The following is a 20107-nucleotide window of genomic DNA, read 5'->3' as shown; positions in this document are numbered from 1 at the left end:
TTAATTTTTACTTGCTAAAGATTAAATGGTCAAATTACATCCATTTCTATCTTCAAAACCAAACATTTACCAACCCTTTAAACCATGGATTAGATTAGGCTCTTAAACACATATTTTGAAAACAATTCTTTCTGTTAATAAAATTTAGTTTATTATAAGTAAATAAACATTGTCTTCGAAATCGTAAAATAACTTTTTGACTTTCCCATTATATTTGGTAGATGTGTAGGTATTTTATACAAATCAAAAGCAAGGGTCAATATGAAGATACGGGTAGTAAGATTTGCTGGGCTTCATTTCAATTTTCTTAGCTCATATCCTTGTTTGGCAAGTCTGTTAGTTAAGAAAAGTAATTTTAAAATTATAGTAAAATTGTATGAACTAACGAATAATCAATCAATAGACTGTGATTAGCTGTTTTCTTGTATATCAAACTAGAGATGTTTTACCTTTGCAAAAGGACCATTGACTGCAATGATTAAACGACAAGAAGAAAAAAACAGTCAACAGGATACTTCAAACGAATTACAAATATAAAACTAAGATATCAAATTTTCTCATTGCAGCATTTTCCTAGAAAGTGAAAAATAATAATGTTTGAACTTTGAAGAATGTGAGGAACAAGGAAGAAATTCAGCAGGAATTTGGTCGGCGGCGTACTTCGTTAACGTTGGTATTGCATGCATCGAATGTAGCAGACACAGAAGGAAAAAAAAGTAGTTGTAATGAAAACTAAACCCAATGAAAACACATAATGCTAATTAATAAACTTTTCTTTTGTTTTGACAAAAGAAGAAGAGCTTTTTCTAGTTGGACCAACCCTTTTTCTTGAGAAAATTTTGACCCTAAATTTTAAGAATATATTATGAACAACCGTAGTTCCAAAGCAAAAGATATAACAGATATTTTAAACAAACAAAAGGAATTGGAACTTAAGTCTACATACTTTATTAAGTGGCATTCACCTAGAACATCTACCTACATAACGTTATGAAATACGCATACTTGATTTTTAAATAATCTCATATAATTTGAAATCATGTAATATAACTAAAAGTTTATATAATCTTGTATGAAAGTTATATAACTTTATGAAATTAAGTGGTATCCACCTCAAACATCTAAATGATTATAAAAAAACAATTATAAGTTCATCTAAATCATATTCAAAATACCATAGGTTACTATTTTTTTTTCGCAAAGCAAGTCGATTATTAGTAATTTAAAAGAAAGCAAACCACTTAACATAGTGGTTTATTTTGTTTTAAAATTGTTCGAGTTTATTCCTTAAAAAAATTTATGGTTGACTTGTTGGGTCATTCAAAGGGACCAAATATGACATCGAAAGCCCACTATAGTAACAAGTTGGGTTTAGGATATTACAATTTGAGTTAAAATCAACCTTTAATATTATTTTCAAAATTTTGGGGCTAATATACAAAAATATCAAATAAATAAGTACCTTATGTCAAATACCAAATCTTAGGGGCTTAAAATAATAATTTCAAATAGTTTTCGAGATTTCCATACTAAGGAATCGGTTTTTTGAAGGATCTATTAAAATCATATCCATATAACAGAAGAAAAAAAAATAGAATTTTTTGCCTGATGGATTGATCCATTTGAAAATAAATTAATCTTTTTTTCTAGAAAATTATAAAAAAGTAATAATTAGTGCACTAATTATTACAATAACCAAATTTTTAGAGTTCATATAAGATTTTATAATAACATGTGTGAATTAAAACAAATGACTCATGCTTGCATGATGAAAATATAGAATTAAGAACATAATACTTACTCAATAGAAATCGAAATTGAGTGAAAGAAGAATTTTACTTACACTTAAGACTTATATCATAAATCCTAAACCTTAAACTCTAATCCTCAAATAACAAATTTTTAGAGTCCGGACAGGTTGTTGTGGTCGGGAGCGAATGATGGCCTTTATAATCCAAAAGCTTTCTATCTTAAAGTTTCTTCAGCCGGTTTATTGGAAGATCCAGTTTGGAAACTGGTTTGGTATAAATTTGTCCCGCCTAAAGTTTCCGCTTTTCTTTGGAAAGCAGTGTATTGTAGGCTGTCGGTAATGACAGAGCTGGCAAAAAGAGGTGTTAACTGTAATGATTGTCGTTGCCTGTATTGCAATTCTGAGCTAGAAACGATCAACCATATCCTTTGTCATTGCGTGGTAGTTTGGAATGTTTGGAAACGTTGGTGTAGTGTATGGAATGTTAATTTCGTAATTCCCATGGACGTTAAAAAACTGTTACAGATTTGGTTTGTGCAGAGTATTAGGAGGAAAGTGCGGGGGATTTGGCATATGGGATTTTTTGGCATGATTTGGACAATTTGGATTTGCAGAAATAAAACCAGATTCAAAGGTTTGTCTTTCACAGCAGATCAGATCTTTCATCTTGCTTTGGTCCAGATAGGGATTTGGGTTAATTACTTATGGCCGAGGTTGATTCCATCGGTGACTGATTTTGTTCGAAATCCAGAAGTTATTGTTCGAAATCCAGAAGCTATTGTTCGTGGCGTTGGCTGATGGTGTTCAGTTGGTTCTGTGTTTTCAGGCCTGTTTTCTGTGGATGCTGGTTGCTAGGCTTATGATTCCGTTTTGAGTCTGAAGCTGCGTTTTTGCTTTTCTTTTTCATTTCTTTTGTCCGGTCTTGCTTCCAGATTAGATTGGGATTGGTCTTTAATTTTGCCTATGCCCCACGCTGTTCTGTTCGTGGGATTGTTTTTGTTCCAGAGTAGTCTGGGATTGGTCTTTTATGTGTGTATTGGACTGCATTTTGCTCTATTGCACCTCAAGACATATTCTTTTTCCTCCAAGTAGGATTAGGGAGATTTTTTAATGAGAGACCTGAGGTGTTTACTTTGTTAATCCCTTAATACAAAGTAACATTTTACAAAAAAAAAAACAAATTAAATCATTATAGGCCATAATCTTATATGAAACATACAAAATAAAATCACTATATGCAACAAACACAAAATCTTATGTTATGAGTAAATTTCTAAAATTTTAAGAGAGAACGAACTTATAAATTCTAAGAGGCGAAAACATATTTTCAATTGAAATTACAAAAAAAATAAAAAAAAAATATATATATACTAATTTAAAATATTCATGAGGAATACTACTTCCATATGCATTCTTCGATCCATCCGTAATTTTATGGACACCGAAAATGACCCATAATCCTTTCCAGTTGGAGATATATGTTTTTTTCCTTTTGGAGGTGGAATGAACCATAATGCAGGTGAACATTGATCAGCTAGAGGGGATTAATTTTTTTTTTTTTACCCTTAGCAGCCAAAATTATTACGTTTTTTTTCGTTGTCATTTGATGGATCGAAATTTATATGTTGCAACGAATGTAGGGTCCCTATTCCATTTGTTGATATGTAACATTGGAAGTGGATTTCATCATGCATGTTAACCTAATCTCATTCATATCTATCAAATTATAGTATGATATATATATATATATATATATATATATATATATATATATATATGTGGCTAAACTGAAGTATGAATAATGCGATGACTCTACAGCTAATCTAAGGTATAGAGGAATAAGGAAAGGATTTAAACATGCAGCGCTATGAGCATAACGTTTTTCAGCCTTTGTTTATACGAAAGGAATTTACAGTCACTTTTTTAATACGATTAATCAATAAAAAGTAGAAAAAGGTTTACAAAGAGTTTAAGGTACGTGTTTCCTACATCATACAGGCAGCTAAATGAAGCTTTCCCCAAATGAACAGGGAAGTTAAAGAAAAAAATGAATGAAATATTTCTTGATGATATTGTCCAGTATCTTGATCTAAACAACTCTGGCCTCTACCATTCTATGGTTGATGACGAAGACGATGTCAAACTGTAAAAGTGAACCATATACATATGCAAGTGTTAAGTAATTAGATTAGACTAGTAAGGAAATAAAGCAAATTAAGCATATAGAAAAAGGACCTACTCTAGAATATCTTTCCAGCAGGAGCTACCAGTTTCATCATCCATTAGCTTCTCCCATGCCAGGAAGACGGAAGCGTTCTGTGACATGGCCGAGCAGTGATCGGTGTTGGTGTTGTCTTCCATTTGATATTGTTCACTTGATATATGGGACATGGAACCCTCACTTTGGATGTCTGAGGAACTGGGGCACAAAGAGAGCATGCCCCATTTGTCAGTCCTTCAAATGGGAATGAATTTCGGGACCCCATTAAACCAGCTGTAATAATTGAGAGATCTTTGGTACTCAGGGTTTGAACTAGGTTGTGCAATAGCTGGACTTTAGCTACATCAGCCTGTACTTTTAAAGCTGTACCGTTCAGAGGATTCATCAAGTTGCTCAACTGTGTTGCACAAATCAGCTGAGAAAGATTCAAAAGGTGATTGATATCAGTTCTTGATTTGTGTGTATTTGGATCGAGTCCCATGTTAAGAAGCTTCTTCCTGATGTGGGTATTCCAATAATTCTTGATCTCATTATCTGTTCGTCCCGGCAGATAAGTAGAAATCTTCGACCACCTGTACAATATTAAATCAAAGATGATAAAACATTTTTAACCTCCAACATGAAAAAAAAATTAAATAAGCAATATGGGTTTTAAGAACATATACTTGTTTCAGAGAACCGAATGAAGGTGAATGATAGTTGTCTCTTCTTGTTCTGAGAATCTTCCTCTCTTGATGTCAGGCCTCAGATAATTGGCCCACCTCGGCCTGCAACTCTTTCCACATCCCCGCTTGCTTTGAAAGAGTTTTCCAATTGCCATGGCCATGCTTGTTAATGAAATTCATCAGCTTCTCATCCTCTTCTGGTGTCCATGGTCCTTTCTTCACATTAGAATCATCACTACAGCATGGTAACCTTCCCATTTTGCCGATGAAGAAACTAATAAACCAGCAGAGGAAAAACTGAACCGGCTCTTTGATGAGAGTTTAACTTGGAGAAATGAAGGAATGGTTTTCGTCTTCTGATATTTGCTGGTTTTATAGGTGTACGATACTCTTATCTGATTCAAACGTATGATGTCGTCACATACTTTTTTTAAAGTTTCCTAGATCATGAAACACATTCATTAGAAGTAACCTGGAAATTCAGATATTTATTAATCTAATTATTTTTATGACCATAGTTTCACCTTTTAGACCGCTAACATGGTACCTCTCCATTTAGCTTCAAATACCTTTGAATCGAATAATTTAGTGTGTTAAATGATATACTTAATTATATGTTAAATATAAAATTTAGATTGAGTCCAAAGAAAAGGGAAAGTATCCATAATTATAATAAAGGTTTAAAACTATAATACTAAACACATAATCAAGATATTTTCATATAAACACTCAAAAACTAACCACTTAAGATCATAAAAATATCATATAAGGAAAAGGTTAAAATCCTAATCAAAAGCTCGAACAAAAGATTGATATGAACAGATCTGACCACATCGGTAAACGAACCACAAAAGAAGATTAAACTATTGAAAGACCATCGACAAACTTTAAACCATAGTCGAGTGACGTGAAAAAACACTTCATGAAATCAAATCGCATATCCAAATTTAATCTAAGGGTCCAAAACAAAAAAAGATCAACATGATAACAAATAAATGTCATCTTATTAGTCATGGTGAATGTCAAATTCAACTATGAGAAAAAAAATATACAAAAACAACAACTAAATAACCGAAAACGTACCAAAAAACAGAGAAAAATATGTCATAAAAACAAATTTATTAAAATCTGGAAAAAAAAAAGAAAAAGAAAAACCAAAGATATAATATAAGAAAATAAAGGGAAAATAAGAAATAACGAATGGGACAACAAACATCAAGATTAGTGTCATCATCAATCACATATGAAGAGAGAAACCAACGATGTTTGGGGTAAAAAAGAGTATACCCTAATTTTATATTCAAATTTTGTATTTAAGTTAAATGAATCAAACATGATAATATAATATATATAATAATTTACATTATAAAATTCTAGTAAATTCTATTAAAAATTAAAAATAGTCTTATTTACATAAGTAATTTTATATTCAATAATCTATAATTGTGACTTTTCTTGTGCACTTGAGAAATAGGAGAATGTTATATAAGCTTTTGGAGGAAGTATAAAGGGAAAGTGAGTGCATAGACGTACATTTTTAATCTATAAGTATCATGAGAAATTTTGACTTGTTAACTACTGAATCCCGTTTTGTAAAATATTATATGATTGACCGGTTCTCTAAATAAAACCGTCAAAACGTGCATAGTTATAAAAACAAGTAATGTCGACCTAAACATGTTCATGAATACAAAAATAATAACAAATGCACCAAAAAATCATATTAAATATTTTCATATATTAAAGATTACAAAAATAATTATAAATATCAAAGCCAACCAGATTTCACAAGTTCTAATATAATTTTGAAATATTTCAATGTCATGCTCGGAAATCTCAAGCTTAGAATAGTCATATTAAGTGGGAAATAAATGCATCTATTTTTTTATTAATCTAAAGTGAATATAAGATCATATATTATTAATATGGAGTGAATATAAGATTATATATGCTCAAAAGATTATCAATCATTTAATAATAAATGCTCACTATATTATAGACGTCGTACTCGAATAAAAAATCTTAAGAAATAACAACAATTATTCAATCATTAAGTTCTTTTGATTTGTACCTAATGCATTTATTTTATATTATTAGCAGCCAATATATATACGCTGCAAGAATGTAGGGTCCCGATACCATCTTTCGGCATTCATGTTAACCTAACCACTATATCTATCTAATATGATAATATATATATATATATATATATATATTTTGAAAGAATAATATGATAATATATATGTATAAGGGGTTAAACTAAAGTATGAATAAAGCAATGATTCTCCATTAATCTAAGGAAGAAGTAACGATAAGGGTTTAAGTAGTATATATTATGAAGAATCCTAGTTTTACAGCAGCATATCTATCGGGATTTCAAACAATACAGAATTGATGGGTATTTGCTTTCAACATACTACTAAAAATGATTCATTTCACAAATGAAAAACTAGCCCAGTAATCCATAGGTATTGGAAAGCTCCAACTCTACATATATGTGACAGATGGGCGTAAGACCAGAGGCCTCATATTCAACAGAATCTCGTGTAAGCTGATCACACACTGTCAATAATGGCTCGGTTAGAAGCCCGGGGAGCCGTCTTTGCTGCATGTTCAGAAGCATTGGATAGAACTTGCAACATCCTCAATATCTCTGTCCTGTCTTCCACGTAGTATTTGGCCTTGCTACATTTCTGCCCAACGGTGCAAGCAAACACATCCGCAAATGGGGAGATATAGGGGCCGACCATTGCTCGTATGATGACCTCAAACATGTCCTCGTCTGACCTGTCATCCCCGATACAAAGAACAAAATCCGGTAGCATTCCCTTTTGTTGCATTGTCATCAGTAGATGTTCTGCAACGCAACCCTTGTTCACGCCCTGCAAAATGAATGGAAAAAATAGAGAAATCGGGGTACAGGCCCTCTCTTTCAGCTAATAACCCCTATGTGCAGACATGTAGCTATGACAATTAGCACATATTCTATGGGGTTCGAAAATGAAATAAAACTTTCGAGCAATTCTGAGATTTAATTACAAAAAGCAAACATGAGATTTGTTATAAAACCCTGCCCCTCTCTGTTTTGTTAACTAAGAAATGCAATAATGTAAATAATATAAAGAAGAAAGGCTAATGATATAGACTGGTATCCCATTTCATATGTACTGCTAACCTGAGGTTTAACTTCTACAATGTGCTGGCCACTCTTAACCAAAACCGGCTCATTAGCAAGAACACTTTCGAGGTGATCTAAAAGTTCCTTTGCCTGGCAAAATCCAAAGTCAGGATCAGCGTCTCGGTAATTCCACACAAGAGAGCTCTCTTTAGTCTCGATGGCAGAACCATCCGTTGTTTCAGTGTACAATTTCATCACAGGCTCCGCAATCTGCTTCCAATCAAAGTCCGGCACAGAGACACAAGTTTCCCAATCTGCATCATGTTTTGGCCTGGGGAAAGATGCAACAAAGAGTCGTCAACAATTAGATTCTCTGTAAGCATATATCCCTACTTACAGACTAGGAATAGCGGCCGTCAACTGATACGAGTAATTCTCCTTTTAAATCAAACTGTAAGAAATGGCAGTAAGTCTTATTAGTTCATCAAGCTAAAGCACTAGGAAAAGAAACACACCTGATAAAATAACCATTCTCTGCTGCAATTCCGAGATTCTCACAACTGGAAAACCATTCAGCTAGAGTCTTTCTATCTTTTCCACTAACAAGAAAAACGACATTCTTGGGATCTCTGCACAGATTGTTCAAGATTCCAACAGCCTCTACATTGGGGATAGTACTTAATGAACCAGTCAGCAGCAAGGTGCTATCGTAATCCAAAAGAATCGCTCGGTTCTTGGTTCTCTTGTAAGCTGAAACAATATGCTCAGCAGAAAGCTTCCTAAAATTTGGATCCATTGCTACTACCCTGAACCCTAAACCGAAACCAATTCCCCAGCACCGCTTCCTCAAATGATCCCCACATGCCCTCTCTAGATCCTGCAAAAAGCTGTGTGCCCAATATGCAACATCATGTGTACTCACGTACCTGTAGTGCTTCTCATGTCGCAATTGCTTTTCTGCCTCGGAAAGAATAAGGGCAGAATCCATAGCTTCAACCACAGCATCAATGTTCCATGGATTTACTCGAATTGCCCCACTTAGAGATGGTGAGCATCCAATAAATTCAGAAACGACCAGCATACTCCTTTTTGGTGCCGAGGGATGTAGCCCTAGGGTCTCATCTAACTTTTCGTTTCCTTGTCGACATATAACATACTCATACGGTATAAGATTCATCCCATCCCTCACTGCAGTAACCAGGCAACACTCTGCGATAACGTGATAAGCAATCCGCTCGTAAAACTGGAGAGGGGTATCAATCAAAACCACTGGATCATACCCCGGTCTTCCAAAAGCATTATTAATCCTCTTCACCGTGGCATAAGTTTCAGACCGGATCTCTTGTACATCTCTTCCTCGGCCTCTTGCAGGATTTGCAATTTGAACCAAAACAACTTCACCTGCATTCTCAGTATGTTGCATGAGCAATTGTTCCATGGCCAAAAGCTTCAGGCTGATCCCCTTAAAAATGTCCATGTCATCAACGCCAAGCATAACAGTTTGACCCCTAAATTTATTGCGCAACTCAGCGACCTTAGCTTCAGTCTCAGGAAGATTCAGCACAGACTGGAGCTGTCCTATATGAATCCCAACTGGAAGGATCTTAATACTCACTGTCCGACCATAATATTCAAGCCCAATGTAGCCACGCTTTGACTGATAAGAAAGACCAAGCATTCTGCTACAACAAGTGAGAAAGTGTCTAGCATAATCAAAAGTATGAAACCCAATGAGGTCAGCGTTGAGTAGTGCTCTTAAAAGTTCTTCTCTTACAGGAAGTGTCCTATATATTTCAGATGACGGAAATGGACTATGGAGGAAAAACCCAAGCTTCACCCTATTAAATCTCTTCCTCAAAAATGTCGGTAACACCATCAAATGATAGTCATGAACCCACACATAATCGTCATCTGGGCTTATCACTTCCATCACTTTGTCGGCAAAAATCTTGTTCACCGAAACATAGGCTTGCCAAAGGGAGCGATCAAACCGACCACCAAGATCTGGTGATAGAGGAAGCATGTAGTGAAATAAAGGCCACAGATGCTGCTTACAGAACCCATGATAGAACTTAGTAAAAAGCTCGGGAGGGATGAATGCCGGGACACATTTGAATGTTTCAAGCAATGTTTGGGCCACATCATCTTGCTCGTTAGGAGCAACCTCCTCTTTAAGACAACCTATATAGATTACTTCTACATCGTCTCCAAGCCCATCTTTGAGTTGCAAAAGAAGTGAATCTTCATCCCAGCTAAAGCACCACTTCCCATCATCTTTATTTCGATGTGCTCGAAGTGGAAGCTGGTTTCCCACGATAATCATCCGTTCTTGAGAAATGGAAGAAGGAGCATCAGAACCAACACTGTTGCAGTTTTCATCTTCTACCTCGGACAAGAGCCCAGGGACAGTGGCTACTCGAGGAAACCTCTTTCTCTCTTGACTAAGAGTTGGGGAACCACCATAAGCAAGGTCCAAGAGGTTAGAATAAGACCTCGACGCCATGACAGAAAAGGATAGCAAAATCCTTCTCTTTTCTGATAATTGCAGAAAACAAAAAATCTACAAAGAAAAACACAGCACAACAAAATACAATCAGAATTCAGAAGGAATGATGGGAAAAAAAAACATGATAAATTCATCCTACTAAATCACTCGATCAGCCTACTATGAGCAACATGCACAGAACATTGAACAAGCAACAGTATAAGATTCCACTGAAAACAGCAATTGAAAGCCAAAAGGGACATGTAATACCCAAGATATGCATGTACCGAACAAGTTTCAAATTTGAGAAGACACCACTAAGAAGGGCTGGCTTTCCTTGGGAGTTACAGCCTACTCTGGTTAGAACTGAACCCCAAAAAGTGCCAAAACAGTTAGGTACCTATTAGCAGATTAGACATACGGAAAAGCTAAATCAGACAAGTTTTTAGGCAAATTTACCACTTGATTTTAATCAGCCTCAACCCAGGTAAGTAGCTAATTACACAGAGCAAGGCTGATCAAAACAGGTACATGAAAAAATTATCAAAATGTACAATCAACTCAACTTCAAATTAAAAAAAAAAAAAAGGTTAAAACTTTAAAGAACGTGCAATACTAGAAGGAACCAAGTGATGGGAAGTGAAATGAAAAAAGCAAAGCAGATAGTGGGAGGCAAAACAAAGAGCAATAAAGAAAGGATTATTGCAGAAGAAGAAAAAACTTACCTTTGAAGGGTATGAGAGATTGTCCTGGTGCTCCTCCCCTTTATCTTTGTGAAGAAAGCAGACCCTTTAATTCATGCGAATTCTCATTTGTTGTACGAAAAAAGATAATAGACTTTCTTTCCTTGATGTGTGAAACAACGGTATGTCTTTGTACAAAGCATCCGATGCCCTTTTTTTTTTTCCCTTAGGTGTCTCTTTCTCAATGAGTTCAGTGAGTGTTGTCTTGATAGTTGTGGTTGAGTGACGAGTAAAGAATGAATAACAGTGAAAGTGAAACCCAATAATAACAACACAACATGTTGGTTTTAACTTTTTAACCATAGTTGGTTTTTTTCATTTAAACATAGAGTTACTCCTCTAATTTCCTATTACCTAAAGTCTGACGTTGATGGCAGTGGAGATGAACACGTATCATCCTTCCACGGTGCCACATTTCTGTTCTTTCCTATTTATTAGATCTACAGCGGGCCTCCCTAAACCAAAGAATTAATTTGCTTTAAATAATATCGGAATCATTACGTTTACCACTTTTAAATTCTTTAGCTTCTAAAACTTTTTACAATTCTTTAACTATAAAGGAGCTTAACGTTTGTATATTTTTTTAATTTTACTCTAAAAATTTTATTTTGACAATTATAAAGTTTTTTAAAAATTAAATAATTTTTTATAGTCAACTGATATCAAAATTTTTGTTAACCAGATAATAACATTGAAAGCGCAATTGAAAAGGGAAAAAAGTAACTCTGGAAATTTTCTTTGTAATTATATTTTTTCAATGTTGATTTATAATCTTATCTCATATTTAAATAATATTAATTAAAAAAGTTACTAAATCAAGCAGAAGATTAATATATTTCATATATAAATCTTTTATCGTATAAATATAATTATTTATTTAAACCAACAACTAGTTGGTCTAATGGGTTGAGACACTAAGGGTTGTTTGTTTGCTTTTTAATAGAATCATTCAGTGCATTTGTTTCGCATATCTGAATGATTCAGTGCTGACTGATTCAGTAAAACAGTGCTGAATGATTCAGCACAGAAGTACATTCTGAATCATTCAGAACCAGTTATCAAACAACATGTCACATTCAGAGCCAAATCATTCAGAGCCTTTGAATCATTCAGCACTTAATCATTCTGAAGTAAACAAACAGCTCCTAAGTCTCTTAAGCAAAGTTAGGAGTTCGAATATTGGCGTTTACGAATGGAGCAAACTGAATTGAGATGGTCGCCTTTGTCTCTACAGTATTCGATTCAGATTAGTCGACCAATAAATCAGAAATCGGTGGTTATATAAAAAAATCATCTACTTAACAAGGGGATGTGTTTTTAAGTATTATAAAGGGATTAGTTCATATTAATATGACGGAGGAATATTTAATGAATATTTTGAAACATTTAAAAATTTAATGAATTAACAACCAGTTGATCTAGTAGGATGAGGCACTAGGTCTTTTAAGCAAGGTCAGAGATTCGAATCCTGACGTTTGCGAATAGAGCAAATTGGATTGGGAGGGTCGTCATCGCCTCTGCAATACCCGATCTAAATTAGTCGGTCAATAGATCGGATATTACTGATTAATTCAAAAAAAATCAATGATAAATAAGATCATTTTAATGAAAAATAATAATAATCATTTACGAATTTAAAAGGAATTAATTTATATTAAAATGCCTTCATTTTCATTAAGAAAAAATATGTCATTCTCTTAACTATAATTAATAACTATTAATCGTATAATGTTTTTTATAATTGAATCAAAAGTTTAATGAATATTTTATAACTTTTAAATTTTTATTGATAAAATATTATTTTAATATTATTTTATAGTTATTTATATACTTTATTCTTATTTAAATATTAAAACTAAAATTTAATACTAATCAAAACTTTATATCAAATGTTTTTTTATCTTTTGTTTATTATAACAGTGTTGTTTACGAGAAATTACTTTATAAACTCTCCTCACCACAATTGATATGAATTCAACCAATAAAATTAAAACATATCAGCATTATTTTTCTTAGCCATCATTAAATTTAGGCTTAATTTTTAATTACTTATTTATTTCCATATCAACAATAAATCTCCTCTCTTCTTCAACCTCTTAACTCCCCCTCCCCATCCCATGGTTCCATATAATAATTCTTTCTTTCAATTTAGGGGAAAAGAAAAAGAGAACAAGGAACCATAACTGGATTTGCACTTGAATGGTAGAAACATCAGTTTTGAATGATTTAGCTAATACAATATCATCAATGTTGGTTGCAAAAAGGGTTTTCAGAAGCGATACAGTTCCTACATTTGCACTGTCAAATGCAGAAATCGGAACAGCTGGATTGTTATCATCAGTATCGTATTGATGTGCACCAATCCTTTAGGGTCTAGGGAACAGAAACATGTCTCCCGATTGTAAACTCTATGGGAAAAGCTTGTTCATCGTGTCAACAAAATCAACTTCGAGATTCCCACCGAAGAGGAAAAGCAGCTCAGCTGCACGAGGATGCGTGTGGAAAGGGTTGACAAGCATGGGAAGGAAGGAAGGAAAGTGACAGTAATTATGGTGATTGTGGTTTAACAAAGGGGAGAGGAGGAGGAGTTGGGGAGGTTGAAGAAGATATGGAGATTTAACGCTCATATAAAAATAAATAATTAATTTAAAATTAATCTTAAATTTAGTGATGTTTAAAAAAATGTTAGAAATATTTTAATTTGATTGGCTGGTTTCATATCTTACGTGATAAAGATGATTCATAAAATAGTTCCTTGTTGTTTACACTACCTAATATAACTTATATGGATTATTATTTAATGCGCTAAGGATTATAAGTGTTCTTAATCCACCGAAAAATCTCACCATTAATAATTATACTATATATGTATATATAACACGAATGTTTGATATTTTCTTAAATTCTTATTTATACCCAATAATTTTTCTTAAATTTTGAAAGGGCCCAAATAACCAACTTTAGAATATATATTTTTTCGTTGACTGAATATTAGTTTAGTTGATAGAATTGTTGTTACAATATTTAGAGATTATAATTGAAATACTCTTAAATCTAATTATTTCTAATTTAAAGATTAGAATTATGTGTAATTTAAACATATTATATTTAAATAAAAGTACACTTCCTCGAACAAAAATATACCGACCATTTTAAAAGGAAACAGCAAAATAACAACTCAAGAAAATATACCGATTATTTGACAATGAACGTTCAATCACCCTTGTAGTTGCTGGTACTCGAACTTGTGATCTTTAGAAACAAAAACAATTCCCTTAACCACTGAGGTAAGTTAATTCATGCAAATGTCTCAGTTATTTATTCTAGGTATCATATATATAATTTAGATTGATTTAATAATTATTTTAAATATCTAAAATGGAAAAAGACAATCATTAAGAGTTACTTTATATAAAGTCAACAAAATACAATACTCGAAAAATGTTTTTTTAACAAGATGGGATGATTATAATGTAACATCTCTTCAAAATTTTCTTAACCTTATTGACAATGCACACACATGAGATATACACAATTGCTTGAACTCAAGAACTCGGGGAGAATAAACTTCCTTCATTATTACTTTAATCATTATACGAGTGTGTGCCGTGGCACGACTTTTTTAAAGGAATGGAAGAAAGAACAGCGCTCTGTTCTTGTTTCATCACATAATTGTTCTCAAAAGAGCCCTCTAAAAAAGTTAAAAAGTTGAACTGATGGCCTAATTTCTCTTCATAGCCATGCCAATTTCCTTATGTGGCTTGATATTTTCCACAAGTTCAGGGACAAATTCTGTAGCATATCGAAATGTACAGCTAGAACATGGATACATTACCCATAGCTCGAAATTGAAATGCGACAATAAAGTCGCATACCTGAGACTTAACAAAGAATTCAATATAAGCAATTCGAATAGGTTGTTGATGCCCCGACAATAACAGATGATGTTGATTTGCTGAAGTGAAATGGTAAATATGGTGTAAAGAATAAAAATACAGAATCAACGTATCTATAGGATACTTGGCGATCACAACGAAATGCGGTCACGAGATCAGTGTTTACATCATATGTGAAATCTATCTGCAAAGAGGATGAGTGGTTAAGCTTCCAAATTCTTGAAATCCCAACAATGTTCGCTTATGAGTGTGTAAGTAAAGCAGCACCTGCAAGTCTCCATGGCCTTCGCTTGGGGGTCAGGCTGTATAATGATCTGGATGCTCAACCCCGGCCATTCTAGATCATCGTTTGCTTCCTTCAATGCTGCAGACTGATTAAAGGAAAACTATGGTTGTAATTAGCCAACCTGAATTTCTATATTATAATTTTGTTTCCCCAAACCAGAGAAGTTTACTATAACGCTGTGCATGTATTTTGATGAATTAAAACAAAGAATTCTTATTGCAACGAAAAAGCTGTAAGACATCCTCAACAAAACCCAAACATAAACTTCAAAAGAAAATAGCCACTCCTTAAGGATCAACCAAAAATATCATAATGGGTTGCCCATAATCACATGCTATATACTTTAAACTATAAGTGAACTCGAGTCAGCCATCATGTCTTGCAAAGAAACAACACATCAAATACTTTACTGAAAGGACCGCATTTTTGCTGCAGGGACCATCTTTAAATTGTCCTTGATCATATTGGATGACTTTCTAGGCTGCCAGTATTATGATCACGATCAGAAGCACAATTCCAAATATCACTAGGAGAAAGCAGGTCTGCACATAAAAGGTAAAGAAAATAATGTCTATCTTAATGAAGTTTTACATCCAATGCACCATTTTAATTTCGTAAAATAAAAGAGAGGGAGCATTGTGTTACCAGAGAAGAATTTGATCTCTGGCTCTTTGCTGCTTTCACGAGATGGGATTTTGCTTGCGAAGTGGCAGCCTGAGAATTTTCAATATGGGTCCCAATGTCATCTGCAGCAGACATTGACTATCAGTGCTTTTCTACATGATCCAGAAGATCAGAACAACCATTGTGAAGTCCATGCAAAAGATAACTTTTTTTACCAATCATAGTTCCTTGATCATGAACTAGCACAGCAAGATCTTTGAAGATCCCATTCACCTCACCAATTTGCTGCTGAATTTCTTGAATTCCTTGTTCTCTTTCATCAATGATAGCCACATTAAATGCAATCTCATTATCCAACAGCAAGACCTCTTGTCTGCAAGGAAAAAATGCACAAAAGCTAAAGGCCGCCAGTTGGAAAATCAAATTCATAAAAATCAATAATAAGATGATACAGCATATAAACGGTCTAAACAGATAGCATCCTTGGATCACATAAGATTTTCTTCTCTTAATTCTCAGCACGAAAAATGGACAATACATGTACATATGCACGGTTTGGGGAATGAACATGATCAATTACCATTGCATAAGTATTGAGAATGCAAAATTAAGACATGATATGACTCAGGATATTTTGATTAATTATGGTGCTCCATCTACATATGCATATTGATATGCAAGCAAGCAAGTGTGCATGTAAACACACAGATCCTGGGAAAAAGAATGGGCATGGTTCATACAAATACATAATCCATTTAGATAAGTGATTCAAACTGTCTGTACCATGTGATGGGGATGGCTTGCTAAAAATTCTAAAGCAGAACTTACCTTCTTGATTCGACAAGAAGGGCTCTCTGTTCGGCACTTTTATCTGAACCTATTTCCATCTCACCCGCTGTATAGCTTCATATAACAGGAAGAAACCTCTAGCATAAGATTAAGAATAACATGCCTAAGCCTAAAGCAAATTGAAGGATAGCACATAACAACCTAAATTTGCAACCTGTAACTTGCGGAAAATTCAGTAATCGATATAGATATTTTATAAGTGATTTATTAAAAACATTGCTAATAACTCAATTTTCCATGTAAGCGCTCCTATGATACATACCTTGAAGGAAGAACTGCATGAGGAACTGAAGGAGAATATGATGTTTCTCTTTCAGCTGCAAGCCGTTGAGCCTTTTGAAACTCTTTCAAAACAGCTTGAAAATCCTTTGCAAGTTTGGCATCTGTTATCTTCTTGCTTGCCTACAATGACAAGAAAGGACATAGTAATAATAACAAATATCAGAGCTTCTTCGCTTGGTTGACATATTCAACCAGAAGCCAAACTTACGCTAACTTCAGCGTTATGATCTTTTTCACTAGCTTGTTTAAGTTTAGCCGAAGTGTCCTTCACTAATTGCCCAATATGTAGCCTTGTTTTATGCCTGCCGAATGAGAAATATCAGCAATACTGCCCACTCATGATATATTTAGCATACTTAAAATCACTCAAGAAAACAGTCAGAAAGCAACTTTTCCCATGCAATACAAGCATGCAGACTTAAAAAATAATCAAGAAAATCACACATTAAAATCAAGAAACGTCACGTCCATCTAAACAAAGATGAGGATTATCTGAGCTTTCTCCATAGGAAAGTCAAATTTAACTTGATCAAGGGGATAATTTATCATCCCGAATTGGCTTTCAATCTTTCTTTTTGAAATAAACGAAGCAAAATTGAACAAAATTAAACCATGAATAAATAATCTTGATTCACGATTAAAATAAGATCGAACAGAAATCACGTGGTCAGTTAAAATTTCAATCGGGGCAATTGAATTGAGCAAGACTAACAGCTTTTCTCGGAGCTCAGGCGTGTCCTTTGGAGTGCCCAGGGTATTGACGAGTCGCTGGAAGGTGGAGACGGCCGTGTTGATTTGGAAAATGCCAGAAGCCACAGCTTGCGAGGCGTCTTGCTTTCCATTGATCGGGGTTTGCCTCGACGCATATGGCCGTCCAGCTTCCAGATCTTGAAAGCTCATGATTGCTCCTTCTCTGTAAAAATCCTAACTTTCCCGAGAAAATTTAGAGAGGAAATTTTCTAGAGAAAGGAATGGGGAAACAAAAGGAACAGATAAGAGGGGATATTCAATTGCACGGTTAGGAAAAACACGAGGGAAATTTGGTGAAAAAAGAGAGCCCAAGAACAGAGCGAGAATTGAGGCACACGACACAGAAATATAAAAGAAACAGAATGGAATTTGACGTTTTCAGAATAAGATTTTTGCTTTTTCAATTTATTTAAAAGGTAAACTATAAAAATAATCACTTGTCTTTTACATTTGTATATTTCTACTCATCAAATCCATAAAATTCAAGTTTGGATCATTTATATTAATGTTTTATTAAATTTTAAATGTCATTAGTTTAATGAGGTGACATGTTAATAAAAAATTATTTTTTTATTTTATCTCATGAAATTTAGATAAAATATTAATTATAGACTTTTTATAAATCTAAAATAAATTAGAAACAAATATTCAATTCACCTTTTTTTATTAATATGATTTGACTTTTTTATTAAAATTTTATTTATATGTTTTATTCATATGATCATTTATCTTTATTCGACTTTTAATCACCATTCACAAATTGAAGTAACCAACAAATGTTGTAAAATTGCGGTCCCTAGTCAAAGAAGGTGTCATTTGTTGAACCAAAATATGTTGTATTGTTTTGGACGAGCGTTTGATTGAGTCTAGCCAAATATTTTGAGTTATTCGAGTTGACGAGTCTTATTTTATAATTTAAACTTGATTTGAATTTTTCGAGTCGAATCGATTTTTGCTCACTCATGGTATTACTAGTTGATCAACTTATTTGGGAGGGTTTTTTGATATCATCATCTGATCTAGTTGGTTTCATCAAATCCAGAGTTATAGACGGCTGTTGGGTAGGAAATGAACCAAAATAAAATCATGTCTTCAAAACTTAAGTACTTCAAATTTAGTAACAAAAGTGTACAAATATTAAAGGTAACCAACAATTCTAGTAGTTTACCCTTCTAAGAATGTATTCTTAATTATTAAATAATATAATACAATTTTGGATAAACTACCTATTTGATCACACACTATTCTTGTGTTTTTGTTTTGATTATTAATTATTCTTTTATCAAAATCATACTTATCCTATGTTTTATTTATCTCTTGGTCACTTACACTTAGATTTGATCGTTAACTTAACGAAAATGGTGATGTGATATGTTATAATAATAGTTTTAGTCCTTAAAACTTACAAATTCTATCAAATTTATCCTAATTAAAAATAATACAATAAATCCTCAATATTCTAAAGTCCTATCCATTTAGTCCAACATAAAATCTCAAAATTCCTCTCCCAAACCTTGATCTTCCCCAACGCCCATTGTTCAACATCATCATCACCCGTTTACTTGGTAGATGTTGTCGCCTTTCAATGATCATGTAGATACGTAAGGCAAATTATATATAAAAAAGGATAAAGTATACAAATGGTCCCCTTACTATAAGGCGTTGTTTTGTTAAGTTTCACGACTATTAAAAGTTACAAAATGGTCCCCCAACTATGTGGTGTTGTTTTGTTGAGTACCACGACTATTCATATGTTCTAAATCCATCATTCTCCGTTAAAAATTTGACGGTCGTCTAAGTTGGATGTTAAAATGTTGACTGAGATATGATAAAATTATATTTTAATAATATCTACTTGCACTGGCGTTGCTTTCAAGAACTGGCTCGACTACATAATGTTTCAAACACTAGCTCGATTACATAATGTAAATGGAGAATTGATCCAAAAAATATAACTCAAACGGTTTTGAGATCAGATTTTATCATATTATAGTCAACATGTTACATTCCAAATTAGATAGCAGCTAAATATTTAACGGAAAAGGACGAGTTTGGAACATGGATGGGTGGTCATTTTGTAACTTTTAATAGTTTGGGGACTCAAAAAAAAGCAATGTCCTATAATTATTGAATTATTTTGTAGCTTTTAAAAGTCAGAGGACTCAACAAAACGCCGCCTTATAATCGAGAGACATTTTTGCGTACTTTAAACAACGACACCCTACCCAAAAAAAATTACTATATATTTGAAGCTCGGAATCCAGCCATCATAAAATGCATTTCTATTCTTGAGTCCCCAATGCGGCTGCAAGCAGAGACAGTAGAAAGGAAAATCACCTTATTAGGTTTCATTCCAAAGTAAAGAAACTCAAAATACATGCTTAAAGTTGTCTCCCTTTTGCCATGACTAACATATCCTGCAATAATTGTGCTCTATA

General features: G+C 33.6%; 2 protein-coding genes and 1 pseudogene across 2 annotated transcripts; all 3 read right to left on the bottom strand.

The window, feature by feature from the left end:
* Window positions 1–4032: 4032 nt before the first annotated feature.
* Window positions 4033–4894, bottom strand: LOC120164319 (annotated as a pseudogene).
* A 2085-nt stretch (window positions 4895–6979) lies between these two features.
* On the bottom strand, window positions 6980–11150 carry LOC120164260 (alpha,alpha-trehalose-phosphate synthase [UDP-forming] 5-like). The gene is made up of 4 exons (XM_039174017.1): window positions 10965–11150; window positions 8270–10314; window positions 7812–8085; window positions 6980–7518 (listed from the first exon to the last, which is right to left on the bottom strand). Exons 2-4 carry the CDS (start codon window positions 10255–10257, stop codon window positions 7192–7194), a joined length of 2589 nt encoding a protein of 862 aa, XP_039029948.1. The 5' UTR covers window positions 10258–10314; window positions 10965–11150; the 3' UTR covers window positions 6980–7191.
* A 4201-nt stretch (window positions 11151–15351) lies between these two features.
* On the bottom strand, window positions 15352–18013 carry LOC120164197 (syntaxin-22-like). Its single transcript, XM_039173955.1, has 7 exons — window positions 17632–18013; window positions 17128–17221; window positions 16900–17039; window positions 16617–16691; window positions 16004–16161; window positions 15810–15910; window positions 15352–15706 (listed from the first exon to the last, which is right to left on the bottom strand). Exons 1-7 carry the CDS (start codon window positions 17817–17819, stop codon window positions 15641–15643), a joined length of 822 nt encoding a protein of 273 aa, XP_039029886.1. The 5' UTR covers window positions 17820–18013; the 3' UTR covers window positions 15352–15640.
* Between the last annotated feature and the right edge of the window lie 2094 nt (window positions 18014–20107).

This window comes from Hibiscus syriacus, unplaced genomic scaffold (genome assembly GCF_006381635.1).
Source record: "Hibiscus syriacus cultivar Baekdansim isolate YM2019G1 unplaced genomic scaffold, ASM638163v2 tig00111506_pilon, whole genome shotgun sequence".
NCBI lineage: Eukaryota > Viridiplantae > Streptophyta > Magnoliopsida > Malvales > Malvaceae > Hibiscus > Hibiscus syriacus.
This window is presented reverse-complemented; position numbering and strand designations above follow the sequence as displayed.

Bases quoted from the DNA above. Each gene is read 5' to 3' on its own strand.
- LOC120164260 (XM_039174017.1), bottom strand. From the start codon at position 10,257: ATGGCGTCGAGGTCTTATTCTAACCTCTTGGACCTTGCTTATGGTGGT. The intron at 8,086-8,269 runs GTGTGTTTCTTT...ATCTTTCCCCAG, and splicing joins GAGAATGGTTATTTTATCAG to GCCAAAACATGATGCAGATT. The intron at 7,519-7,811 runs GTTAGCAGTACA...TTCATTTTGCAG, and splicing joins TTGTAGAAGTTAAACCTCAG to GGCGTGAACAAGGGTTGCGT.
- LOC120164197 (XM_039173955.1), bottom strand. From the start codon at position 17,819: ATGAGCTTTCAAGATCTGGAAGCTGGACGGCCATATGCGTCGAGGCAA. The intron at 16,162-16,616 runs GTAAGTTCTGCT...TTTTCCTTGCAG, and splicing joins CTTCTTGTCGAATCAAGAAG to ACAAGAGGTCTTGCTGTTGG. The intron at 15,911-16,003 runs GTAAAAAAAGTT...TGTCTGCTGCAG, and splicing joins TGATCAAGGAACTATGATTG to ATGACATTGGGACCCATATT.